Source organism: Psammomys obesus, unplaced genomic scaffold, assembly GCF_907164565.1.
Source record: "Psammomys obesus unplaced genomic scaffold, mPsaObe1.curated_primary_1811, whole genome shotgun sequence".
Classification (NCBI taxonomy): Eukaryota; Metazoa; Chordata; class Mammalia; order Rodentia; family Muridae; genus Psammomys; species Psammomys obesus.
The window spans coordinates 1,134,103-1,162,007 of record NW_026585609.1 but is presented as its reverse complement, the minus strand read 5'-3'; the positions used below and the strand labels follow the sequence as shown (position 1 = coordinate 1,162,007).

General features: G+C 44.0%; 1 protein-coding gene across 1 annotated transcript in view; it reads left to right on the top strand.

Moving 5' to 3' along the window:
• Positions 1-6,213: 6,213 nt before the first annotated feature.
• The window catches only part of Aebp2 (AE binding protein 2), a 34,982-nt gene continuing 13,290 nt past the window's right edge, over positions 6,214-27,905 (top strand). The window contains exons 1-4 of the mRNA XM_055610277.1: positions 6,214-6,940; positions 17,726-17,933; positions 21,481-21,588; positions 27,652-27,838. Of these exons, the coding sequence (XP_055466252.1) occupies positions 6,294-6,940; positions 17,726-17,933; positions 21,481-21,588; positions 27,652-27,838 (1,150 nt within the window). The 5' untranslated portion in view covers positions 6,214-6,293. The remainder of the gene's footprint in view (positions 6,941-17,725; positions 17,934-21,480; positions 21,589-27,651; positions 27,839-27,905) is intronic.

The window sequence follows — 27,905 nt, the reverse complement described above, 5'->3', positions numbered from 1 at the left end:
AAAATAGGATCCTTGCTGTGTAGTCCAGCCTGATCTGGAACTTGTAATCCTCTGTCATTCACACCCCTAACCCCTCAATGAAAATTAAATGCTTGCTGAGTAAGGCGGTACACACCTGTGATCTCAGACCATTGAGCTTTAGGCCAGCCTGGACTACAGAGTTTCTTTGTATAGGCCTGGGTGTACTGACACTTGCTCTGTAGACCAGGCTGGCCTAGAATTCAGAGATTCACCTGCTTCTGCCTCTTGAGTGCTGGGATCAAAGGTGTGCCCCACCACTGCCCGAGTATTTTAAGTACAGGTTCTGTGGCTGTGGGTGAGCGTGTGAGTGCAGGATCGGGAATTTCAGGGAGTTGTGATCTGCCATATGAGTGCTGTGGACAGAACTTCAGTCCTCTGCAAGAACAGTCCATGCTCTTAAGCACTGGGCCATCTCTCCAGCCCTTAAAATATTATAGGTTTTGATTTACAAAGTTATAAGAACATATTTCAGGGCTCAGAATGTAACTCAGTGGAACTGACTTAGAAAGTTTGAAGGGCTAGACTAAATCCCTAGAACTGAAAAACAAGCAAGCAAATAGAAACAAAACAAAACAAAACAAATACCCAAAAAACCAAAAACAAACAAAAAAATCTTAGACATTTATTTCATGACAATCTTTGAGGCAGGATATTTTTCACTTGGGAGTTAGAAAATTAATTATATTTATTTAATTTTGTTTTTTTTTTTTTTTTTTTTTCGAGACAGTTTTTCTGTGTAGCCTTGGCTGTCCTGGACTTGCTTTGTAGACAGGCTGGCCTTGAACAGCGTAGAGAGATCCTCCTGCTTCTGCTTCCCTGAGTGCTGGGATTATAGGCGTGTGTCAACATGTCCAGTGAAAACTGATTTTTTAAAACATTTATTTATTCACTTTGTGTGTGTTGGCATGAGCCACGGCACATGTGTGCAGTTGTGAGGCTAATTCTGGGGAGCTCCATCTCTCCTTCCACTGTGTGAACTCCAGGCTTTAAGCTTGGTGGTGAGCACGCTTACACATTGAGCTGTCTTCTTGGCCTTGTTTGGCGTATTTTATTTTCTTCTTCTGGAGGCTTGTCATGAGTTTGAGGCCAAAGTGGACCACACAATGGGTTCCAGAAAAGACTGGGTCTAGAACAAGATCTTTTCTAGAAACAAAAACAAAAGGATCAAGCAGACCAGCCCACCCAATGATGAAACACTGCAAAGCAGTGTCTGGTTGTGGGGAGAATTCCAGCTCAGTTCCTAGAGAGCTTCACTAGCATGCCAGGATGCCCTGACATACAGATATGGCAGCATACATCCGGAACAGAGCAGGTAGAGGCAGGAGGGACAGGGATTCACAGTCATCCTCAGCTACATAATGAGTTCAAAGCCACCCTGAGTTACAGGAGAATTTGTCTAAAGGAAAAGAATAAAATAAAAAGTGGTTTGTGACTCTTGAGCTGAGGGAACTACCTATCCTGCTCTGGTGTCAGGCTCCTCTACTGTAATTTATGTTAAAAAACTTCCTTACCAACAGAGTAATGTATTTATGTGTAAATTAACTTTAATCTACCCTCTAGGGGAGGTGAGTTAGAGTTCTATTAGGAATTCACACTCCAGGGGAGGTTAGCTACAGTCTGAAGTGCCCTAATCAGGAATCCGTACTCCCCAGGTGGCTACTTAAGCATTTCAAGAATTTTTATTGAAATTTATACCACAAGGTTCAATAATTAGCAGAAATGATGTCAGAAAAATATTTTCGTTGGTGAAGTGAATGGTGTCCCAGATCTGTGGTGCACTAGGGGCTTTACCACCACTTTCTCCTGAGTGTCATGTGTGAACACATGACCACAGTGGAAGGTTCATGAAAACAGGGATGTTTACTGGCTTTATTCTCAGCCGCCTTACCTGGAGCAGAGAAAGGAGTTTGTGGGGCAAGGTGGCACTTCAGCCATAGATGCTTACCTACCATGACTGAGTCCTGGGTTTAATACCCAGACTAGGAGAAAATAGGACCAGGGAGGTCTACATCTACATAGACCAGGGAGTAAAGGCACTAGCCTAGGAAGCTTGACAGACTTGGGTTCAATCCCTGAGGCCCACAAGGAAGAAGAGTCAACTCCTCCAATTGTCCTCTGCCTTCCACTCATACTCCATGACATGTGCATGAACTCTCTCTCTCTCTCTCTCTCTCTCTCTCTCACACACACACACACACATACACACACAAATAAATAAATACACATTTGAAAAAGAAATTATATCTGGCATATAACAGACACCAAATATATTCAATGTATATGGAAAATATGCTCCTTGGACCTTGTAGGTGAGACTCTGCCTGAGTCCTTGTTAATCATCCTCTGCTACTAGATAAGGACAGGCCTGCAAAGGAGGTTGGTTGGCTGCCACTATTGCTGCTTAGCTGACACTCCAGATTGCTCTTCCTCAGCAGATTCTTTGGAGACAAGCCTGGAGACAGTGAGGAATTTCTTAACCTTACACAAACAGTTGTGTGAATGCTTTAAAAAACAAAACATTTAATTTTCTAAGTATTGTAATCTACCACTGATAACAGTGTGGTGAGGAAAGCAGGAACCTGGGGGCATTGGGCTGTTTGTTATTTCACCTACTCTGGAGCAAAAGGCAGGAGGATTGCAAATTCACTGGATGTTGCAGGCCTGTCTAGGAGTGAGGAAGGCAATGGCTTGCTAATTTGAATAAAGGGTAAAATGTGATTTACAGAAAAGGGAGGAATGAGGAGGAAAGTGGAGTCACAGGATCAGAAGTTCAAGCCCATCCTCAGCTACATGTGGAGTTTGAGGCAAACTTTGGGTACAAGAGTTCTAAAACTAAAAAACAGAAACAACCAGGGCAAGCTAGGTGGCAGGGCACATGCCACTTTTAATCCTGGCATTCAGGAGGCAGAGGCAAACTCAACTCTTGAGTTCAAGGCCAACTTGGTCTACAAAAACAGTTCCAGGACAGTCAGGGCTACACAGAGAAACCCTGTCTCAAAAAATAAACAAGTAAAAAAAGAGGATGTTGTACTGCTTTTGCAGAAGACCTGAGTTGAGTTTGATTCCCAGCATCCATACTGGGTGGCTCACAAGTGCCTGTAACTCCAGCTCCTGGAAGAGCCAATGCCCTCTTCTGGTTGCCACAAGCACTTGTACTCACATCCACTTACCCCCAAACACATTCAAAATTAATTAAAGAAATAAATCCTTAAAAATAATAATTCTTAATAAAAAAAAATTAAAGAAAGTTAAAAGGACAATTTATAAAAGAGCACATAATAGAAGAGGCTATTTTCAAATTTTATACCTGATAAGGGTCAAATGTCCAGAATAAATAAAGAATTCTTATATGCAACAATAAAAAAAAAACTGATTTTAAAAATAAAAAAATAATAATTCAAGGTCATTCTTAGCTATATATCAAGTTCAAGGTCATTTAGGCCACATGAGACTCCCTCAAAAAAAAAACAAAAACAAAAACAAAAACAAAAAAAACCCCAAACATTAAACAGGGATGCAGAAACAGTTCCGAGTTAAAGAACCTTGACTGCTCTTTTAGAGTACCCAGATTTGACGCCCAGCATTCACACAGTGGGGTCATTATACCCTCTTTTGTCCTCTGTGGCTACCATACACAAACATGATGCATAGATATACGTGCAAGCAAAATACCAGGACACATAAATTAAGACAAACAACAACAAAGTGAAACAGCCTGGGCATGCAGCATACATACATCTTTAATTCCAGTACTTAGGTGGCAGAAGCATGTGGCTTTCTGTGAACTAGAGGCCAGCCTGGTCTACAGGGCAATTTTCCAGGCCAGTCTTGCAAGGCCACATAGTGAAACTCTGTTTTAAAAACAGAAAAAGAAAAACTAAAAGAGAGATAGAGATAGGCAGACAGTCAGAAAGACAGATAGATAGAGAAGAAATAGGGAGAAGTACAAGACTACCCTCAGCACAAAACTTCTAACAGACATATAATCTCTTTCTATTACCTCTTAATGGGGTCAGGCAGATGCAGTCTCAAGTACCCAGGTTTTACTGGGTTACTGGTTATACGATGGATTTCAACTCCAAAACTACAATCACATGAAGGATGGCATGGAGGTCTTGTCTTTCTTTCTAGCTTTAACATCTACAAGACTCTGTTTCTCTTCCTTCGTATTTCCTGTCAATGCCAAGGCACTCAGGGGATGAGGTCATCCTGGGACTATTGATCTTGCTCACTAGGGCAGTATCCACGCACAGAAACTAAGTAAAGGGACATAAAACTAGGGTGCGAAATTCAACTCCACTGTCAATTTTAAGAGACATTCTTAGGAGCATTAATTTGCAGTGTGGCAGGAATCCCAGCTTATAGCTGAAGTGGGTCAGTTGCTCTGTGGTCAAGCACGCCTGGACATGTCTGGTGACCTGTTGAGGCAAGACTGAGACAAACTGGCTGACTTCCTAGAACAGGACTCATTTCAGTGAGGAGAGAATGAGAGAAGCTGTGTGAGAAAGACTTAGTCACGCGATGGAGAGTCATAAAAGCAGCTCGGGGTAGCTGTGACTCAAATCCGTCACAAGTCTAGGCCCATGCAAACTTGTCTGCATCTCTCAAGGGAACAGAATTCAGAGCAAAAGCATAGGAGCTCTTTCACAGAAAGCCTGGAACCCTGGGCACAGCAGCTCGCACGCCAGGTTTCCGCTAACAACGCGGCTCGGGTCTCTCCAGAGTACGTGCTGGCTCTGCCTGTTGTGTTTGTCTTTCAGCGCCTGTCAGGCACAGTTGGTACCTGGAACAGCAGAGGCAAGGGTGGGGAAGTAATGAGATGGAAGTGTCAGGACACTTCCCAAGGGTCCTCAGTGTCCTAGCTTAGGTGTGAGGGATAGGATAATCAGTGAGATCCAAGTCAGGGTTTCCTTGTGTAGCCTTGTCTGTCCTGGACTCGCTTTGTAGACCAGGCTCGCTTCCAACTCCTAGCGATCACACCGTCTCCGCCTCCTGAGTGCTGGGATTAAAGGCGTGCACCGCCACCGCCGGGCTCCTGCTTCTGGAGCGCTTGCGATTACCTTGGTAGGCTACATGTTCCTTCTGCTATAATAAATTATTTTATTTTTAATTTTTTTTAAATTAGGGCAGTGAATTTTGGAAACGTGAAAGTGCTTTACCAGGGAGCTCTCGGGGTGAGTGGGGGGTGGGGTAGGGGTGGGCTAAGAATGTCTGACGGAACTCTCACTCTGAGAATGCCTCCTTACTCCAGAGAACCAGATGTGCCCTGGAGTCAGGGTGTGACAAGGGCTTCAGACCAGCGTTTCCTCATTATTTTACAAAACAAAGGCCCCACTTTTCCTTGGTGAAAAAGTTAGGAAGATGCTAACCTCCCTGTGGCACTTAGGAAAGGGACGCTTGCCCCAGAATAGGGAAGAGCTTTCACTAGTCTCAGTTGTTATCTTTCCATCCAGGCTTCAGACCTTCCGAAGTCAGACAGTTGTGAGCCGCTATGTGGGTGCTGGGAACCGAGTGCCGGGTCCCCTGAAGCGCAGCCAGAGGTGTTAACGGCCGAGCCACCACGACACCCCCAAGAAGTTACAGCCTGCTACAGTAGCTTCACCCAGATTTTATTAGCGGCCCAACTAAAATCGGAGGACTTTGAGCCAAAGCGCTGTCTGCTTCGTCTGAGCTGCCCTCCTTGGGAGGCTGGAACACTGGGATAGGTAAGCAGGCCCGGACGAGAGTGAGGCCTTGGCACCGTGCTGTGCTCTCAGCCTCGAAAAAGCCGTTTACTTTCTGCACGCTTTCTGTGGCCCGTCTTTGGGTACGGCAAGCGCTCAGAAGGCCAGACAGACACTTGCTCCGTCTACGGCCCCCTTCTGCAGAACACACTTCCCAGACTCTCCGAGCGGATGGTGTTCTCCAGAGAAGTACAGGGCTGTGAAAACCCCCGCCGACTTGGGGTTTCGGTGGCTTGTCCCGCCGCCAACGGGCGCGGGAAGGCGTGGGAAGGCAGCTAGAAACTCTGAGGGGCGGGGCCGGCGGGGGCGTGGCCGCCGGCCGCCGCGCAGGCGCGCTGCCGCCTCCGCGTGAGTGCGCGCGTTGCGGCGCGTGTCCCCGCGCGGGCCCCGTAGCGCGTGTGCCGCCTGACGCAGGCCCGCGGGCCCTCCTCCCGCTCTGCGGCGGCCGCGGCCGAGAGGAGTTCGGGGCGTGCGGGCGGGAGGGGGCGAGGCGGCGCGCCGCGAGAGGAGGCGGCGGCGAGAGGAGGCGGTGGAGCAGCAGGCGCCGCCATGGCCGCCGCGCTCGCCGACATGGCCGACCTGGAGGAGCTCTCCCGCCTCAGCCCGCTGCCGTCCGGCAGTCCCGGGCCCGCGGCGCGCGGCCGGGCCGAGCCGCCCGAGGAGGAGGAGGACGACGACGACGACGAGGCGGAGGCGGAGGCGGTGGCCGCGCTGCTGTTGAACGGCGGGGCGGGCGGCGGCGCGGGGGGCGGCGAGGCGGAGACCATGTCGGAGCCGAGCCCCGAGAGCGCCAGCCAGGCGGGCGGGGACGAGGACGACGACGAGGAGGACGACGAGGACGAGGGCAGCAGCAGCGGCGGCGCCGAGGAGGAGAGCAGCGCCGAGAGCCTGGTGGGCAGCAGCAGCGGCGGCTGCAGCGGCGACGAGACGCGCTCGCTGAGCCCGGGCGCGGCGAGCAGCAGCAGCGGCGATGGGGACGGGAAGGAGGGCCTGGAGGAGCCCAAGGGACCGCGGGGCGGCCCGGGCGGCCCGGGCAGTGGCGGCGGTAGTAGCAGCAGTAGCGTGGTGTCGAGCGGAGGCGACGAGGGCTACGGCACCGGGGGAGGCGGGAGCAGCGCGACCTCCGGGGGCCGGCGGGGCAGCCTGGAGATGTCGTCCGACGGGGAGCCGCTGAGCCGGATGGACTCGGAGGACAGGTCAGTGCGCCGCCACGGGGACTCCTCCGGGACCCGACCGAGGGCACTCTGCCCGGACCCCGTCCAGGGGACTCGGGGGACTCCTTCCTGACTCTCTGGAGGGCACTCTGCGTGGACCCCGTCCAGGGGACCCAGGGGACTCCCCTTGGACCCTATCTTGGGGACTCCCGAACCCCGTTGAGGCGGCTCCCTTGCCCGATCTCCCACCTCCTGGACCGGGGACCAGCCAGGGGGACCGCCCCGCAGCGAGCCCCTCGCTCTAAGTAGACTCCGGGGCTTCGCCGAGGGGACCAAGGGGACTTTCTGGCCGCAGTCCTTTTCGTGCCTTGCGCCTCCTTCCCGACCCCGCCCGCCCGCCCGCTTGCTTTGGGAACGTCTTCGCCGCGATCCCTTTCCCCCTGGCCCCCAACTCTGGGACCCCAGCTCCCGGGGACTTTCCGCGATCTCCCGCCCCCTGAGTTCTCGGCCCCTCCCCCAGATTTCAACTCGGAAATCCCTGGCGGCCGCCGCGCCCCTCTCTCGCCACTGAGCGGCTTCCAACTCCTCACCATCCCCCTCAACTCTCCTTTCCCCACCCTCCTTCCCTCGGCGCGGCACTCCCTTCGGACCGAAGGACGACTGTATCCCGGAGACAGCCCCCCAAAGCGGCCCGGACGCTCCAGCCGAGCTCCCGAGGCCCTTGATGTACACCTCGGTACACAAGGTTAGCTTCGTGCATCGGTGTTCGGGAACACTTGTCAGAACTGTAATTGACAAGTGTTTTCCAATATGGCTGGTCTCCTGGATCTCACAGAACTAACTTGTGCAGGGAGGCGACCCCAGCCCTGGCTTTGCTTTACTTTAAAAAACACGGTTGGTCCATTATATGTAATCACTGCTCCCCTATGTGTCAGTTATATCGTCTCTATGGGGATTTGAATCTTGGTCATCAAATCTGGGCGAAAGTTTAAAACAGAAAGACCATTGTGGAAAGGAACAGTGAATTGATGCCCTTTACAGTAACTTTGCCGAATCGGAAAGAATTGGAGTCACTAGATAAGGCCATGAAGGTTTTAAAAAATTAGGTTGTGGCTTTAAAAAACGGCACTATACTGTGATACTTAAATCCCGCTTGGTGGTTTTTTTTTTTTTTTTTTTTTTAAGTCACGAATGGGGGAGGTTTTTGGAGGAATTAGTGCTTTTCTAGAGCACGTTCTGGATAGAACATTTAAGAAATGTGGTATGTTTGGTTGCTCTAGTTTTTGATTGCTTTGTAAAATTTCATAATCGAACTGATCGATTTTTAATGTACTTTTAAAAGAATCTCACGCTTATTATGTTCCTAAAGTGTATTAGCAGTTACTTTTCACCCTCTGTTAGTGCTTTGATGATTGGAATTTATAAACCAATAGTGTTTTTTCTCCTTGGGTTGAATTTTGGTGGTTGGGGTGTCTGGCTAATATAACCCAGTTGAGAATCTAGCCTTTTTTACATACCTTAGCACCTGCATCCACCACCACACCTGAATTTTGGTTTGGTTTTTAAGTTACAGCATTTTGAAGTCTTTAGAATTCTGGTTGCTAACAAATAAAGATGAGCATGTTATATTTAGTGATAGGGAAATATTCCAGAAAAAAAATCTCAGGATTAAAAAATAAGACAAGTAAATACTTGTTCTTTCTCCTCCCTCTAACATTGTTATGACAGGGTTTCACTTTTTAGCCCAGAAGCCCTCAGCCTCCCAAATGTGGGAGCCACCGTATATCTAGTTTAAGAAAGGCTCCTGAGCCGAGTGTGGTGGCCTACATTGATAATCCCAGCACTTGGGAGGCAGAGGCAGTCAGACCTCCGTGAGTTCCAGGACAGCCAGGGCCATGCAGAAACCTTGTCTCGAAAAACAAACAAAAAACTCTCGAGTGGATGTAAAACAGATTGCTCTTTAGAGAATTTACTCACTGCTCCTTTAGAAGACTTGTGCTGAACGGTGTAGGTGCAGTTGGGGAAGACAGTATCTTTTAACAGAAATGAAAAGTTCACGTGGGGCAACCTGTTTTGGGGGCTGCTCTGTGCTGCAGGAAGCTGTCACTCAGTAGAACCTTGTCTGTAGAACCTTGTCTGTCTGTCCTTGAGAAGCACCCAGTTGATTGAAGCTGCACAGTGAAGCATGCGCTGTCACGCTCTGCCGTGCCCGTGCCTGTGGATGACGCCGGCCTGCTCTTCTGCCTAGTGCCCACATGCATGTTTGCCATGTCTTCATGTCGTCCTCACGGTTAGGGCGTGTGAGAAGGGTTATTTTATTTTAGCTTCCGGTTAGCAGACGGAGCAGCATTCGCTAAGATGCAGTTGGGTGTAAAACAAGGTCTGCAACTCATTTCTTCCTCACAAGAGTTCACTTTGTTTAAATCAAGTAGTTCGTAGTTAATTAAATAGTTCACCTTAATATTGAAGAAAGAAAGTGTTTTTGGCTTATAGTTCTTGGGCAGGGGTGGGTTGGGGTCTGGGGAATACAGGCCATAGGGACAGGAAAGGCACTGTGGCAGGAGCAGGAAGCTGGCTGCTCACAGTATGTCCACACTGTAAGACTGGGCATGGGAGGAGCCTGTGGATCCCCACCCCCCCCTTTAGTTTTTAGAGTCTATACAGCCCTGTCTATCTTGGAACTACATGTGTAGAACATGTAGACCAGCTGGCCTCAAACCCAGATCCTTGTGTTTCTTTATGCTGGACTATACCTGCTTTATAGAAAGCTTGGATTTGGTCATGCCTATGTTAGACCTTTGAGATATTCCTTGGGAGCTGTCCACAACATGGTTTGGGGGAGGGGCAATAAAGTCCCCCATGCAGGGGGAGGTATGGCTGGAGAGGTTTACAGCTCTGGCCAACAATAGTTCACATGAACTAACAAGTGACAAGTGTCCTAGAGCCATGTCCTCTATGTTGCGCTCCCCCACCTTCATCACTTCCTTTCAGAAGACAGTGAATTTTGGATTAACAATAGTTAAATTGGTGAATTGTTTTCATTTGGTATTGAATATCAATGAAGAGTAACTTTGGTGCCAAAAGGCTAAATAAGGTTAAAACAAAAAAAAAATAATCAGATACGCTTTCTTTCTTTTTTCTTTAATCTTTTAAACATTTATTTATTGGTGTGTGTGTGTGTGTGTGTGTGCGCGCGCGCGCGCGCATGTTGCACACTTGTGGAATTCAAGAAGGACTTGCTGATTCTCTCCTAACATCTTGTATAAATTGGGGGAATCCAACCCAGGTCAGCTGGCTTTGCAGCAGATGCATTTCCCTGCTGAGTGAGCTAACTCACTGGCCCATTCTTGCTTCCTTGATGCTGTTAAACATTGGCAAATGAAAAAATGCTATAGTGATGGTTTCAGGGTAGTAGCTTTTTCACCTGTGTGGGGAATCGGTACTAGTGAAATTGGATTGTAGCCTTGATGGTTTTGAAATACCTCCTGTTGGCTTTGAGTTTTGTGTTTCAGAGTTAAAGTTTGGAAAGGATCTATAATTTTTTTTTTTTTTTTTTTTTTTTGGCAGAGTCTGATTCTGGTTTAGACTGGCCTGGTGTAACCTAGGCTAGCCTCAGACTTGTGGTAGGCAGCCTTAATCTCCTGAATGTTGGGATTACAGGTGTGAGCTATCATGCTGCCTAGGAGGCATAATTAAACTTTGAGCTTGCCTTTATTTAGATTGCACCAATCTGTGGACTCATTCTATATTTCACGGAAGTGAGTTGTAAGTTTTGTAATTAGAAAGATACAGTAATTTAAAAGTTCTTTTTAAAAGAGGCATTCCTGTGACAGCAATACCTTTATCATTTGAACTTTTTGTACTAGAATCTTTATTTTTTCTGACAGAAAAGCCCAGGTGTGGTGGTGTAAGCCTTTAATCTTAGTACTGTGGATGCAGAGGCAGAGAGAGGATGGTTATACAGAGAAACCTTGTCTCGAAAAGAAAAAAGAGGGAAAAAATGTTGAACGTTTGAGTTAATCTGCCATGCCTTAGCATTTATGGAAATTTCTTAAGTATCTGTTCTGCTTATCGAAAAATAGAAGTGCTTAGGTATTAGAATATTTAATTTAATGGTGTCATTTACAAACATGAGTTAGGCATTTTTGTTTTTAAAAGATTTTTAAAAATTAGATTTAGTTATGTGTGTGCATTTGTACTTGGAGGGTGCAAGCGCTTTCAGAGGCCTGAGGCATCTCCATCCCTGGAGATGGAGATCCAGGCAGTTGTGAACCTTCTGTTGTAGGACCAGAACAGTGTTTGCCCTTAAACCATGACTTATCTCTCCAGCCCTGTGTTAGAAGTATTGTAGTGATAAGTGACCAATTTCTGAAGTGATTAAGTGACATGTTTCATCATAACAAGAAATAGGTTAAAGCATATTAGATATTATTTTAAAATATTTTATTTTTGTGTGTCTGTGTTGTGTTTATGAGAATGTGATGTAAGATTTTTTTGGTCTGGAAGATAGGGTGACAACTTCCGGCTTGATCTATCTTGTATGTTGACATTTAGACTTTTAATTCCAAGGTAGATTTTCCAAAGTAGATTTGGCCGTAGCTCCTAGCAGATAATTTTATTTATTTTTGAGACAAGGTCTCAATGTTGTCTATGCTAGTTGTAGTCTGACTAGCTTAGAGCTCCTGATCCTTCTACCACAACACATTCTCCCAATGTTAGGATTAACAGAAGAGACCTATCATACCTAACACCTAGCTCAGCAGATTTAATTAATCAAAGTTGAAAATGTTAGGTTTTAAGCTTTACCTCCTGTCGTCTGTTATGGTGGGAGTTGCAGTGGAGAATTGGTAGTGGTGCATGGACCGTATGCCAGTTCAGCTTGGACTAGCGATGCAGTCAGCAGGGACTTCAGATAGCCCAGTGCCTCAACCCTTCCACAGGGCACTTTGCATGGCATCAATATCGACTGGCTGGTTTCACCCAGAGTTGATCTGAGAAGGAGCCAAGGGAAAGCCCCAGGGCTCTCTGAGCCAGATATACCTCTGATAAGTATTTTCTTTAATCTATGTATATGGATGTTTTGCCTGCATTTGTGTCTGGACCACATGTGTGCTTGGTTCTATTGGGAGCCCTGGGACTGGATTGTATGGGTTTTAGAATTAAACCCAGTCTTGTGGAAGAGAAACAGCCAGTGCTTCTTACAGCTCAAAGCCTTTTCTGTTTCTCTTCTAGTCTCTGATACATTTAACTGCTTTTCACCTGTGAGAGAAACAAACTTTTAAGCTCTCAAAAGCTACAGTTTACATGGGGAGTGTGGAGCTCCCCTGTAACCTCATCTCTTGATAGGTAGGGGCAGGAGGATCATCAAGCAAATATTAGGTTGGCTTAACCCACATGAGTTTCAGGTCAACCGAGGCTCATATATACATATCTTGGCTCAGAAAACCAGCCACTCTGCCAGGTGGTGGTGGCACATGCTTTTACTTCAAGCACTCGGGAGGCAGAGGCAGGCAGATATCTTCTGAGTTCTAGGGCAGCGTGATCTTCAAAGAGTACCAGGATTGTTAAGACTACACAGAGAAACCCTAAACAGCCATCCACACCTCACTCCCCCAAACGAAACCAAATGCAAACGTCTTAACACAATTGCTGCTTTTCTGGCCACCTTGTTTTGTGTGTGAGCCTGTGTTTTGGAGCAGCCTGCTTATCGTTTAGTCCAGGCTAGCCTTTAATTCATGTTGACCTACCTTCCTTCGTGTGCCGTGGACTAGGATCACAGACATGAGCCACCACTTCCCCCCCCCCCAATATTCGTTTATTTTGCTGTGTGTGCACATATTCTGGTGTTGGAATCAGAGGCCAACTTGAAAGTTGGGTGTTTCTTTCCATTACATTGATATTTGGGATTGAACTCAATGGCTGGATCCTCTGAAACTAAAGATATAGACAAATGTAAGACACCATGTGGGTGGGCACTGAACATCAGCCTGGATCCTCTTTACTGCTGAGCTTTTTCTTCAGTCCCCTCCCACTGTTTTTAAGGTAAGGTCTGCTAGACCAGGCTAACCTGGAACTCACTTTGTAGACCAGTCTGGCCTCAGACACTCACCAAGATCTTGTGCCAGCTACCTGGGTGCTGGAGTTACAGGCATGATCAGTCACACCCAGGGACAGGTTTTTCTTTGTAGCTTTAGCTGTCCTGGAACTCACTGCGTAGACCAGGTCTGAACTCAGCCGCCTGCCTCTGGCTGGATCCTGAGTGCTTCGATTAAAGGCCTGCTCCACCACCGAGTGGCTCCAGTGGCAGTTTTTAAAGAGAAATTTTAAAAGGCTTTTTATACATTTATTTATTTGTGTGTAAAGATCAGAGGACTGCTTTTGGGAGTCAGTTCTCTCCTTTAACTTTTATGTGGGATTTGGGAGGTGTTGAACTCAGGTGCCAAGGCTTTTGCAGTAAGTGCCTGGCAGAGGTTTGTTTTGGTTTTTTTTGTTTGTTTGTTTTTGTTTTTTTAAATGTCATTTTCGGATTACATTTTTCTGGAGTTTACAAAAATATTTTTTAAAAAAATTTGGTTTGTATGTCTGTATCTACATTGGGTCTGTGAATGGCTAGAAAAATCAGATCTCTTGGAGCTGAGTTACAAGCCTTGTTAGCCAGCCACCCAATGTGAGTGCTGAGAACAAGAACTTGGGTCCTTTGCAGGAGCTGACAGTGCTCTTAACCGTGGTATCTCTAGCCGCCAGAACTGTTTTTACAAAGTAAAAGGTTACACTTTATTGTGGAATTAATTGTATTAAAGTAATGTGTTTCCACAGTTCGTCTGAACACTTTGCTGTCTTCAGCCAGAGAGCTGTGGCTGTCGTGGTGCTGAAGGGCTGTCTACTTGAGGGACAAGGCGCAGTGTGCAGTGTGCAGTGAGGGTGGCCAGAGAAGAAAGCAGCCTGCTTGCTCCCAGGGACTGCCTTTCATCATTGTTGCATAAAGTCCCTTTTGACCAATTTAGTGAAGGCGGCTGGGTCTTGGGGGGAAAATCCTTTGTCTTTCTCTAGAGGAGTCATTGTGGAGATAGACAGTTTTATTATTATTATTACTATTTATATTCTTGATTAGAAAAACCCATTTTGGCTATTTGCTTTACTGTGATAACTAGATGTAATTAGAGTAATAATAGTAAGATTTTGGTTTTGGTTAATGATTTTTAATGTGCCTCTGATTTTTTTATGATCAGCTCATTGTGACAGCCATGTATTTCACTTACCTTAAGCTATCGCTCAAGCCCTCATTTCTGAGTTTTTAATTTGATTTTGAGATGGGGTCTCACTGGCCTGAAACTCAGTTATGTCTGCCTCTATTCAGACACACGGTAAAGGTGTGTACCACCATGCCTGAATAAAGCGGTCCTGGTCAGTGGCAGTATTATAGGGGAAAAGAGAAGCACCTGTTAAGAAAGTGATGTTTTTTTTTTTTCCTGGTTAAGAGAATAATTCAGGATCATTTGTATGGTCTTATGGTTATCAACAATTTACTAAATAGGTTGGTTATTGCTCACAAAGTTGAAGATTTGGCAAAATTCCTTTTGTAAGCTGGGCTGCACAGCAAGACCCCAGTCAAAACAGCAACACAGCACAACTAGAAAGCTTACAGTTAGTCATATTGTTCACTCTGACCCTTTTTAATGCTCTTAGACCCGTACTTTTTTGCCTCTATTTTATGCTTAATTGAAATGAAATTTCAATTAAAATAACTTTATATGTAGGGTCATATGTTTATGTTTCATTCTGTTCATTCCCCCCCTCCATTGTTGAGTCAGCGCCTCACTGTTTGCTCAGACTAGCCGGGAATTGACTTGCTTAAGCTGCTTGTTCCCCAGTTGAGACTTCCTCAGGTAACTCGAGGTTGTGTCCGGTGGACAACAGAAGCTAACTAGGAGACTATCCTTGAACTTTTTTGAAGTCTCCCTCTCTAGCTCAAGGAGGGGTTCCAGGTGTGAGCTTTGCACCTGGCATTCTGAGATGGACCATTTAACCCTAGGTCAGAATTGCTGGTGATTTTTTTTTTTTTCTTCCTCTGGCTGCCTGAGGGTTACAGACATGTCATATCAAGGTGGCCCATGTTCGTTCTGAAAAATGGGAACTTTAGAATACCTGTTCATTCATTTATTCATTTATTTTCAAGACAGGGTTTTTCTGGCTGTCCTGGAACTTGCTCTGTAGACCAGGCTGGCCTCGAACTCACAGAGATCCACCTGCCTCCGCCTCCCTGAGTGCTGGGATTATAGGCCTGTGCCACCATGCCCAGCTTAGAATACTTGTTTTATAGCATATAGATGTACCACACATGCATTAGTTGCCAGGTTTCATCCTTAACTCCCTAGTTTGTAGTAATTAGGTGAATTGAAGGCTCCTGAAGACTGTTCTTCAGTGAAGGAGGTTAGGGATGATCTTAATCTTCCTGGAAACTTCAAGTCAGATCTTCACACACACACACCCTCCACCCACTTGGTTTTTCCATACAGGGTTTCTCTGTGTTGTGTAACCCTGACTGCCCTGGACTCACTTTTTGTAGATCAGGCCTGGAACTCACAGAAATCTGTCTGCCTCTGCCTTCCTGCTAGGATTAAAGGCGTGCACCATCACGCCCAGCAAAATCTTCATTTCTTGAAGGAAGGGTTTGGAGAATGCATTCATGGTAGGTTCATGTTCCCTAAACTCATGCACCTTAATCCTTTCCTGTCATGCTCATTGTTTCCAGCCCTTTAATAGAAGTGCTGTTATCACAATGGTGGACCTTTTGATGTCTGTTGTTGAGAAAATAGAATTTAAAAACAATTTACAGGGCATAGTGCTGCAATTTGAATAAATTCTATGTTCCAGAGATTATTGCTGATAATCAGATAGCTGAGAGAGGGTTATGGGGATGTTCATTAGCCTAGTTGGCTCCATTGTACAGTTATTGAAACATCACTTTGTCCCATAAATATATACAACTACCTGTCATTCAAAACTAAAACAAGTTTTGAATTTCCAGCAGTGGTTCAGTTTTTCTTCTCAAGTGAAATTGTGAACCGTAACACATAAATATTAAAATGGTATTTGATTAGAATTGACTTGGGCCATGTCTTAGAATTTCTGTTTATTTTATATTTTAATTTGCTAAAATGTGCATGTGTGGAGGCATGTATGACAAGGCATGGGTATAGGAGTCAGAAGAGCTTTGCAGGAGTTGGCTTTCTGAGACAGGTTTCAGACTGTAACCCAGTTTGGTCATGAACTCATGATCCTCTTCTCCTGGCTCTTAAGTGCTGACATTGCAGGTGTGAAGTACCATGGCTAGTTCCAGATTGTTTGTTTTAGTTCACTATGTAGCTGAGGATGGTGTTGCATTTCATGGCCTTCTCTCCCCACCTACCAAGTGCCGTGATTATTGGCCTACTGCCATGCCTGGTCTATATTGTACTACACATTGAACACAGGGCTATGCATGGGCAAGCCATTTGTAGAGCAATTCGTGTGCCTGGGCTGGCATGCATGTGTATGTGGGCACATCTGTGAAGGTGAGAGGGACAACTTGCTAGACTGTTGGTTCTCCCCTTCGACCATGTGGGTCCTGGGGATTGAACTTGGGTCATTAGACTTGGTGGCAAGTGCCTTTACCTGCTGAGCCATCTTGCAGTTTCCTTTCTCTTTCATTTCTCGTTTTCCTTTCTGGTCCTGGAGATTGAATCAAGGTCTTCACACTTGATAGGCAGTGTACTGTGGTCTGAAACTCAAATTAATTAACTTTGGTGCTAGAAACTGGACCTTGGACATGCTATGGAGGCAACCATATAACTTCCTTATAACCCAATTTGAGCTTTTTCATATTAAAAATGTGAAGAGCCAGCCAGGTATGATGGTGTTGGGAGGGGCCTGCCTCCTGATTAGGGGTGACCTTGTGTGAGCTTTTCTGTTTCTCAGGTCTTAAGGACTTCAGGATTTAGAATGTGGGAGGTTCAGGGAATGGTTACTTTCAGAGGTTTCAAGAAATGCAAATTTCTAATTTATTTATTTTGGGCTTTTGAGAGAGAGTTTCTCAGTGTGTACCCTGGCTGTCCTACAATCAAATCACTCTGTAGACCAGACTAGCCTTGAACTCTCGGATATCTGCCTGCCTCTGCCTCCTGATTCCTAGGACTAAAAGCATGTGTCACTACCACCTGGCATAAATGCAATTTTTAAAATTCTAGTTTCGGGGGCTAGAGAGTTGTCTCACAGGTTAAGAACACTGGACTTTCTTCCAAAGGTCCTGAGTTCAATTCCAGCAACCACATGGTGGATCACAACTACAGTGGGATCTGGTGTCTTCTTTTGGAGCACATGTAGGTGGAATGCTGTATAAATAGTAAATAAATAAATCTTTAAAACTCTAGTTTCTTGGTTTGCTCAGGGGCTAGAGAAGACTTATTTAGATTTTGGTAACTTCAGAGCCCTCCACACACACCCCTCCAAAATGTTTCTGTCTGCCTGTCTCTTTCTCTCTCCCTGTCTCTTCAGCCCATGTTCCCACCTTTAATTTTCCCTCTCCCAAGCTGTCTTCAAATTCTTTGCAGTCCCGCCTCAGCTCCATGCTGCCTGGAGTTGTATTTGATTTTGAGGCACTGTTGTACTGTTGTGTTTTTACCTTGCACTTTATTGCCAACGATTTTCAAAGCATTGCAGTTGAATAGAGAATTTTGGTCAGTATGCATTGTTTGTACAGAGCAGAATGTTGCATGTGATTCACTATTTGTAAGATCATATTCATGTTGGTGAATTTGTAGGAGTAACAGCCTTTTTCTTCTCTTGTAGCATAAGCAGTACTCTAATGGACGTAGACAGCACAATTTCCAGTGGGCGTTCAACTCCAGCAATGATGAATGGACAAGGGAGCACTACTTCTTCAAGCAAACACATTGCCTATAATTGTTGTTGGGACCAGTGCCAGGCGTGCTTCAACTCTAGCCCAGACCTGGCAGACCACATCCGTTCCATACACGTAGATGGTCAGCGTGGAGGGGTTGGTTTTGCTATTCTTTTTCATTCTGTTTTTATTGTGTTCATTTATAATTGCTAATAGGATTTTTTTTTTTTTCTTTCATGAAAGGAATTGGGGAATTTGCCTCTCATTTTCTGTTATAGGCCTGTCTACTTACTAGGATTACAAGGAACTGGATATAATTTTTTGGGTTTCAGTTTGCTCCTAGATATGTTGTGGTAGAAATATATAAATGGACGTGGTGAATCCCAAGGTTCTGGCACTGGCGAGGAAAGCATCTGGGAATCAGCGTCATTCGTGCAGCTCTTGTCAGAAGCTTCAGTTACCCTGATGGGACTCAGCCAGCCTGAGCAATGGTGCCAGGCTTGTGGTGAGGCAAGGCTTTAATCCCAGCACTGGGGAGGCATTAGCAGTTGGATTTTGTGAGGTTGAGGTCAGCCTGGTCTACATAGCAAGTTCTAGCAAGGCTACATAGTCTCAGAAAAACAAAACAGAGAAAAAAGAAAAATATTTTATACAGAAAGTATTTCTAAAAATCAAGTATAAAAATATTTTTCAAGGCATTTGCCTGTGATCCTTGCTTGGGAGGCTAAGGCAGGAAGGTGTCTTACCTAGTTAGGTTCTGAGGCTACATTAAGACCCTGTCTCAGAACCATACAGCAGGGGCTAGAGAGGCGGTGCAGGCTGCTCTTGAGAGGACTCAGTCTGGCCTTTGCAGTTACTTGGTGGCTAACCTTTGTCTGTAACACTAGTTTGAAGGGAATCTAGTGCTTTCTTCTGCTCTCCAAAGATAATATATGCGTGTGGCGTAGAGGCATAACATGCAGGCTAAGCCTAGAAACGCCTTTGAAAAGAGTATTAAAAAAAAATAGCTGGGCACAGTGGTGCACACATGTAATCCCAGCACCTGAGAGGCAAAGTCAGGCCTCTCAACCTGGTCTACAACGAGAGTCCAGGACAGCCAAGGCTACACAGAAAAGAAACCCTGTCTCTAAAAAACAAAAATAAAATAAAAACAAAATAAAGCAAACCACAGCCATTGGTGAAATAGTTACAACTGTACATCTAAAGTCTTGGGTTCTTCTTTTCCTTTTCTTTTGTCCTTCCTCTTCCTTTCCTTTTCTTCTCCTTCCCTCTCTATTTGCTTTTTTGAGACCAGGTCCTTCTAAAAGCCCTAAGAGTAGTCCCACTTTGCTGGTCAGTGGTGGAACACACCTTTAATCCCAGCACTGGGAGAAAAAGTCACCTCAATCTTAGATTATTAGCAAAATCTTGACACGAGAGGTTGAGTCAGCCTGGACCACAATGAGGGGACCCAGCCATCCAAACAAAATTGACATAAAAATTCTTCATTGTTATAACACTAGTCTTGAATCTTGATCTTAAACACTGTGTTGATATTTTTCTTTCCTTTCCTTTTCTTTTTTTTCCTTTTTTCCCCCCTTTCCTAGCTTTTTGTTACAGGGTTTTTCTGTGTAGTCCTGGCTGTCTTGGAATTCAGATCTGCCTGTCTCTTGCCGCCTGAGTACTGAGAATAAAGGCATGTGCCACCACTGCTCAGCTCTGTTGAGTTTTTCTGTTACTTATGTTACTTGGGTTGAAAATTTAAGACAGACCTGGACACACACCGGTAATCTCAGCACTCAGAGAGGTACAGGCAGGCAGATCGGTGAGTTCCAGGAAGAAATGTTTTGGAATGCAATGTTTTGGGAGCAGTCAATTAGAAGGGCAACGATGATGTTTTCTTGTTAGAATAAGTTCTGTTTTTTGAGATGAGGTCTCATGCAATCAAAGTTGGCCTCAGATTTGCTATGTAGCTAAAGATGTTTTTGTCCGAGTCAGGATTTCTCTGTGTAACTCTGACTGTCCTGGAAGTTGCTTTGAAGACCAGGCTGGCCTCATTCTTAAAGATCCTCCCACCTCTGCCTCCTGAGTGCTGTTGGTTAAAAGGCCTGTGCCTCCACTGCAAGATCCTCTTGCCTTTACCTCCCAGTCGCTGAAATACCAGACATGGGTCATTGCACTTAGTTTCCAGGTTTTATGTATGCTTGGCAAGCACTCACATAGCAGTCACAGACTTGCAGTCCCTACTGTACCTGCTAAGGAACTGGGGTCAGGTCTGTATAATCAGGTCCAGCTTTCATTAGGATTGGGACTGATTGAGGATGCACAGCTTCATCTAAGAAAACCAAAAAGCCAATGTGGATCATGGAGGCCACATGACTTAAGTCATTAATTAATAGACTGAGACATTTGCTGCACACTGGATTTTAAAGTGTTTGCCTTGGTTCCCAAGGAGCCTAGAAGAGAATGGAGTTAGATTATTGTGAGCCACCATGTGGGTGCTGGGAATTCAACATAGGTACCTGCAAGAGCAGCCACACCGACTGGCTGCTTCTGATTTTGTTTTTGTTTGTGTTTATTTTGTGTTATGCTTCCTAGTATTGAGCCTCAGGGCTCAGTGCTTGGCAGGCAAGCACTCTACCACAGAGCTACATTCTTAGCCCTTAATGTACTTTTCTTCAGTCTTCTGGATATTTATATCTAGTACTGAAGTGATTCTGCATATAATTGTTATCAAGAAGAGTCTTGACCCTCATCCCCCACCCTCTGCCCAGGAAGATTTCACTATGTGTCAGTTCTTTTGGGAAAAGACTTCAGTGTGTGGAACAGTTTCGAGGATTTGGCATATTCAGGGGAAGATTAGGTTGCTAGTGTTGGAACTTTCCAGACCTAGTCAGATTTGGTTTCCTAAGGCTGAGACTGCAGCTCTTCACAGTGGTAGATCGGTCTTTGTCCATTATATTTTTATATTTGCCTCATAATTAAGATACCTGAAAATACTTTAAGATGGGAAGAACAGTACAAGAATATAGAATGTTGGTAGGCATGTGAGAATAGGAATCAATGAGTAGAAAAGTTTTGTGACAGAATTTTTATTTCTTTTTAAATCTGAATTTATGTAAAATGTATAACTTTTGACTGATTCTTTGAAGTAAAAGCTTATCTACTAGTTAATGACCATTTCATATTTTCCTGGGTATTGAGAAGTAGCAAATGTTTGTTCCTTATACAAATATAAGAAAGCTTGTCTTTGGGCTGGAGAGATGGCTCAGAGGTTAAGAGCACCGTCTGCTCTTCCAAAGGTCCAGAGTTCAACTCCCTGCAACCACATGGTGGCTCATAGTCATCTATAATGAGATCTGATGTCTTCTTCTGACCTGCAGGCACACATGCAGACAGAACACTGTATACATAATACATAAACAAATCTTTAAAAAAAAAAAAAAAAAAGAGACAAATGCAAGTTAGAAAGCTTGTCTTCGAGCCTGGAGATTGTCATCTTCTGTGTTTCTTCATCTTGGGGTATGTTAGTTCCTTCCTTGAGGGGAAAGGACCCAGTGTTGAGACTGGGGCAAGACTGCAGCCTGTTGGGACACTAGAGTTAAATGCATTTTGATTGCGTGTACAGTCAGTGCCTTTGTCAGTTGAAGATTTTCATCATATTTGAAATTATGAGGGACCAAAGTCTTTATTGAAATAAGCGATGACAATGCTCTTTTAACAGGTGTTCGTTTGCTTGTGGAAAGGTTGTAAGGTGTATAACACCCCGTCAACCAGTCAGAGTTGGTTGCAGCGGCACATGCTGACACACAGCGGAGACAAACCTTTCAAGGTACGTATGTGAGTGATTCATAAAATCACACTGGGAACTCCTCTCCCTTCTTTTTAAAGGTAAGGTCTCACTGTCATCTCAGCTCAGGGTGTCCTGACTCCTTATATAGGCCAAGCTGCTGCCTTGGCTTCTCCAGTGTTGGGATTACATGTTGAGCCACCATGCCTAGCTGACCTATGTAATGAACATGCTTTGACCATTGTAAACATCTTTTTAGTATTGAGGGGCAAACAGGGTCCTGCAGTCATTTTTCAGCAGACTTGTCCTAGTGCCTTCTGAATCCCTTTGTTAACATTTTTATTGATACTTATATTTCAAAAGTAGCTGGAGATAAAGATAATAAAATTCAGTGTGAAGAACAGAGCAAAAATCACAATTAGGGTGAGGGTCCTTTAAAACAACAAATACCCAAATAATGTTAAGCCATATCTAGCCAGTTACATCTCTTGGTGTGACTGCATTGTCTCACTCTCAGAGTTTCAGCCTTATTAACAAATAATACTGTTCTATGGAATAAAGAAACTAGAATATAAATGGATTTTTTTTAGATTTATTTATTCATTTATTTATTATGTATACAATGTTCTGTCTGCATGTGCACCTGCACACCAGAAGAGGGCACCAGATCTCATTATAAATGGTTGTGAGCCACCACATGGTTGCTGGGAATTGAACTCATGACCTCTAGAAGAGCAGACAGTGCTCTTAACCTCTGAGCCATCTCCAGCTCCAGAAATGGATTTTTTTTTTTTACTCAATTGCAAGATTGAAAATCATCAAATAGATGTGTGCTGAGAAATCTTTAAGGAATAGGTTTCTGACGTATTTTAAAATAAACTTTTTTTTTTAAAGATTGATTGATTTATTATGTATACAATGTTCTGCCTACATGTAGGCCTGCATGCCAGAAGAGGGCACCAGATGTCATTCTAGATGGTTATTAGACACCATGTGGTCATTGGGAACTGAACTCAGGACCTCTGGAAGAACAGCCAGTGCTCTTAACCTCTGAGTCATCTCTATGTGCTCCCCTAACCCCCTCCCTCCCTTTCTCTCTCTCTCTCTCTCTCTCTCTCTCTCTCTTACCTTTGGAGACAGTTTCTCTGAGTAGCCTTGGCTGTCTTGGACTCCTTTGTAGACCAGGCTGGCCTTGAACTCAAAGAGATCCGCCTGCCTCAGCCTCCCAAAAGCTGGGATTAAAGGCAAGTGCTACCACGCCTGGTTAAGAATGCTTATTTTAGGAATGTATGGCACTCGGGGAGGCAGAGGCAGGTAGCTCTCTGAGAGTTTGAGGCCAGCCTGGTCCACAAAGTGAGTCCAGGATAGTGAAGGCTACAGAGTGAAACACTGTCACAATAAAACAAACCGAAAAGAATGTATGGTGCTAGGAACACTCAAAACCAGAGGCATGAATTTGTAGGCCTAGGAAATTGGGAGGATGAAGCAGGAGAATTGCTTGAGCCCAGGAATTTGAAGCCAGCCTATGCAACACAGTGAGATGGCCTCATTCCTCACTGTTTTATCTCCAGGAGGTTTGCTCCCTCTCCTGTTACTATACAGTTGTCTTCCTGCATCTATAATTAATTGCTAGTATTGCTTCATTAATTTCTAAAAAGTCTTTTTAATGGAAAAAGTCTTTTTAATGGAACGATAGATAAATGCAGTCCCTCCCCTCAACCCTGCTTTGTGTGAGAGGGTCTTGCTCTGTAGCTCGCTGACCTGAAACTCCCAATATGTCTAAGCTGCTCTTAAATCCCTGCCTCAACCTGAGTTTCAATAACAGGCTGTTCTTACAGAAAATTTAGTGTGAACTGTATTATGTGTGTCTGCTAAACTGTTCTAAATGTAGAGTTCTTTTTTATTTTTTTCTCATACAAGGCTTCTCTGTGTAGCCTTGGCTGTCCAGGACTCGCTTTGTAGACTAGCCTGGCTTCTACCTCAGAGATATTCACCTGCCTTTGCCTCCCTGAGTGCTGGTATAGGTGTGTACCACCACACCTGGTTAAATGCAGAGTTCTAATAGATACACTATAACAAGTTTATCCTATTCGTATCTTATGTCTCTTGGTTTTGATTGGGGAAAATGTTTATTTCTTTTTGAAACAGGGTCTCACCATTTAACTGGCTGGCCTGAAACCTGCATTGTAGACCAGGCTGTCCTTGAACTCAGAGATCTGCTTGCTTCTGCCTCCCAAGGGCTGGAATTTAAAGACATGCAACACCATGCCCAGCTCCCACTGGAGATATGCAAGAGCTGTTTTTAAAGGTGTTAGGAGTATATTATAGTGTATAGCTTGAAGTTTTGCTGTTGTAGAAATTTGTATTTTCTTTTTTTAAATAAATATTTTTAATTTTTATTTACATCGGTGTTTTGCCTCCATGTGTTAGGTGGTCTAATCCTCTGAGGCAGGAGATACAGACATTTGTGAGCTGCCATGTGGGTGCTGGGAATTGAGCTCGGGTCCTCTGGAAGAGCAGCCAGTGCTTTTTACCACTGAGCCATCTCACCAGCCCCAGAAATTGGTATTTTCAATATTCTAATACATTCTCCATGTTAAATGGGTTCAGCTTGATATTTAGACATGTACCTAGCACATACTCTATCAAGTTCCCTTTTCCTGGTCCCTCCTTAGGTCTTGCTCACTTGCAAGAGCAGCCAGTGTTCTTACCCATTGAGCCATCATCTCTCCACATGAAATTTTATGTGTATATAACCCATGTCTGTATGTGTGTGGGGTTGAGGGGGCATTTATGGAGGATATGGTTCATGATCTCATTTTCCTGATTGCCAGTTTTTTTTTGTTGTTGTTGTTTTGTTTTTGTGTTTAAGTTTGCAGTTGCTCTGCTGAATGAAGCTTTTCAATTTTCTGTAATTCTTGGGCTTATTTCCTGTGTTAGTAGAGTATTGTTAAAAAAAAAAAAATGCCTATGCCTATATCATGTGTGTGGATGAGAGGCATATCTGCTCATGTCTAGGCCAGACGTAAGATAGTGTCTCACAGCTCCATTGTGCTTCAAAACTCTGTAGTTGCTGGTGAGCCTGAACCAAGGCCTTGTGTGTGCTGTGTAAGCACTCTACTACTGAGCTATGTTCCTACTTCTGCCTAGGGCCTCTCATTGAACCCAATCTCACCAATTTGGCTAATCTGCCAATGAGCCTCGGCGATCCACCTGTCTGCCGCTTTGATGCTAGGATTACAGATTATAGATGTATGCTACTGTGCCAGGCTAAAGTATGGACAAGCTGGAGATCCAAACTGAGTGAGGTCAGCACTTGCCCCACTGAGACATCCTCCTAGCCCCTGTGCTTATTTTGGAGTGTTTCTCCTAGCAGCTTCACATATCAGGTTGTCAATGAAGGTCTTTTGAAATTTTGGATTGGTTTCTGTGCAGACGAAGACATGATCTAATTTCATTCTTCTGCAAGCAAATGCCCTGCTTTGCTAACATCATTGCTAATGGAATATCTTTATATATATATATAATTTATTTTTATTTTATGGCGTTGGTGTTTTGTCTGTATGTGCATCTGTGTGAGGGTGTCAGATTTATTTTCTGATTGGAGTTTCAGACCGTTTTAGAGCGCTATATGGGTGTCTGGAATTGAACCTGGGTTCTCTCGAAGAGCAGCAAGTGCTTTTAACTGCTTAATCATCTTTGCAGCTCCAGGCTATCCTTTTTCTCTTTTTTAAGGTTTATTTATTATGCTACAGTGCCTGCATGTATGCCTGAACACCAGAAGAGCATACCAGATCTTATAGATATTTGTGAGCTACCATGTGATTGCCAGGAACGGAACCCAGGACCTTTGGAAGAACAAGCCAGTGCACTTAACTCTAGCCATCTCTCTAGCTCAAGAGCAACTTTGTTTGTTTTTCGAGACAGGGCTTCTCTGTGTAGCCTTGGCTGTCTTGGATTCGATTTTGTAGACCAGGCTGGCCTCAAATGAACCTGCCTCTGCCTCTGCCCTGCTGGGATTAACAAGCATGTGTCACTATACCCAGCCTTTTTCTTTAAAAAAAAAAAAAAAAAAAAAAAAATATATATATATATATATATATATATATATATATATATATTTTGATTTTATGTGCATTTGTGTTTTGACTGTGCAAGTCTGTGTGAGGGTGTCAGATCCCTTGGAATAGGAGTTACATTTTGAGCTGCTGTATGGATGCGGTGAATTGAACCTGGGGCCTCTAAAAGAGCAGTTAACGCTCTTAACCAGTGAGCCAGCTCTCCAGCCTCCAGGCTATCCTTTTTTTTTACTTGTATGTGGTTTTATTAGCTGGTTGCATTTAATGAAAGCCATTTGATAGTAACCCCATTGATAAAATTAAATTAATTAAAAAATTAAATGAATTAAGTGTTTCTACTGTTTGTTTCTTTTTGCAATATTAAGGATAGAACTTAAGGCTTTTGTGTTTGGATCTATCACTGACCTACACACCCAGCACATTACAATGAATTATGTATTACAAAGAATAGATTTATGCTCCTCTTCTGAGTTATAATAACCTGGATTTAGCTCTATTGTTGAAGTTACTAGTTTTTCTGTGTGTACCTCTTCTGGGCAGGAAGTTGGTCTTGCTTATTCCTGTTCTTGTACCTTTTATGGTAGTGCACACTGGCAAGTGTAAACACTGAAATCTTTAGTCATTCTTCTAAATTATTGAGCGCTGATAAAGTGACTGTAGAGTCTTAATAATACTACGAGGTGCTATTTTTTAAAATAATTTGTTATTATTATTTTATGTACATTTCTGTTCTGCCTGAATTTATGTCTGTGTGAGGGTGTCATATACCCTGAGAGTTACAGGCAGTTGTGAGCTGCCATGTAGGTGCTAGGAATTGAACCCAAGTCCTCTGGAAGAATAGCCAGTGCTCTTAACTACTGAGCCATCTCTCCAGTCCCACTAGGTGCTAATTTTATTAGCATTATATAAAAAGGTTGTTGAATGTTTGGGCTCTTTTCCTTTTTCAATATATTTTTTAAAAAGATTTTATTTTATGTATGAGTGTTTTATCTTCATGTATGCCTGCATGCCAGAAGAGGCCATCAAGTTCCAGTATAGGTGGTTGTGAGTCACCATGTGGTTGATTTCCACTACTAAACATAGACATGTCTGTGATTAACAAGATGTTCTGGGCAAAAATATGCATAAGGGTGTTTATAATTCCAAGATGCATTGAAAGTGTGAAGTGTGGTGTGTTTGCATAGTGAAGGTGTAAGAGCCCCAGGTGAAGACACTTGGGATTTTCCCTGAAAGTAGGTTGTGTTGACTGTTTCAGATTTTTTTCGAAGAAGTTAGGATTGATTGGTAATATTTTGGCTAGAAGAACTTGGAGCCCTGAGGGTGGTATTTTGATGTTTGGTGTTGAGCTTTACCAATTACATATGTGTAATTTATTTCCCGAGACAAAAAGTAAGTAGACTGAATTTGTGAGAATGACCTAATAGATTACATCTACAAGTCTAACAAATACATAAGAAAGATCTTCAAACTTAGTTTTTTTTTTTTCCCCCTACTTGTTGTGGCAATATAGAAAAAAAGCATCTGAAGATTTTGTGTCAACTAATATCTTTAGACTGTGTTTCATGGCTTTAATCCTAATACTCTGGAAAGAGAAGCAGGAGGTTCTCTGAGTTTGAAGCCAGCTTAGTCTAAATAAAGTAGTAAGTTCCAGGTCAGCCAGGCTCTATAGGGAGAGTTATGTCTTAATATTGTTAGCAAAATCTCGGAATTGGTGCAGCCATTAGTACATCAGTTTACTATCCTCGTAAACCTGGTTTATTAAAAAAACAAAACAAAACATCTCTTCCAGGAAGGTGATCCCATATGTTTTGCTTTGGTGTGGTGGAAGGAGCAGCAAATTTAAGTTTGGAAACATCTGGCTATGCCACTGCCAGATGATACACTTGTCAGATAACTTAGTTGCGTTTTGAAGTGAACTCAAGAAGTGCTTCATGTATATTTTGTAGAATCGGTTGTATGGATATTTACTGCCTTCAGTTCTCATGCCTCATGCAGTAAGCTGACAGCCCTTTTTTCTTCTTTTTAGTGTGTAGTTGGTGGCTGCAATGCCAGCTTTGCTTCTCAGGGAGGGCTAGCTCGCCATGTACCTACACACTTCAGTCAGCAGAATTCCTCAAAAGTTTCTAGCCAGCCAAAGGCCAAAGAAGAATCTCCTTCTAAAGCTGGAATGAACAAGCGGAGGAAACTAAAGAACAAACGACGGCGCTCATTGCGTAAGTGCTTATCTAGAAGGTCTCTAGTGAATCTAGGGCTTAATAATAAGCAAGTCCAGTTTTCACT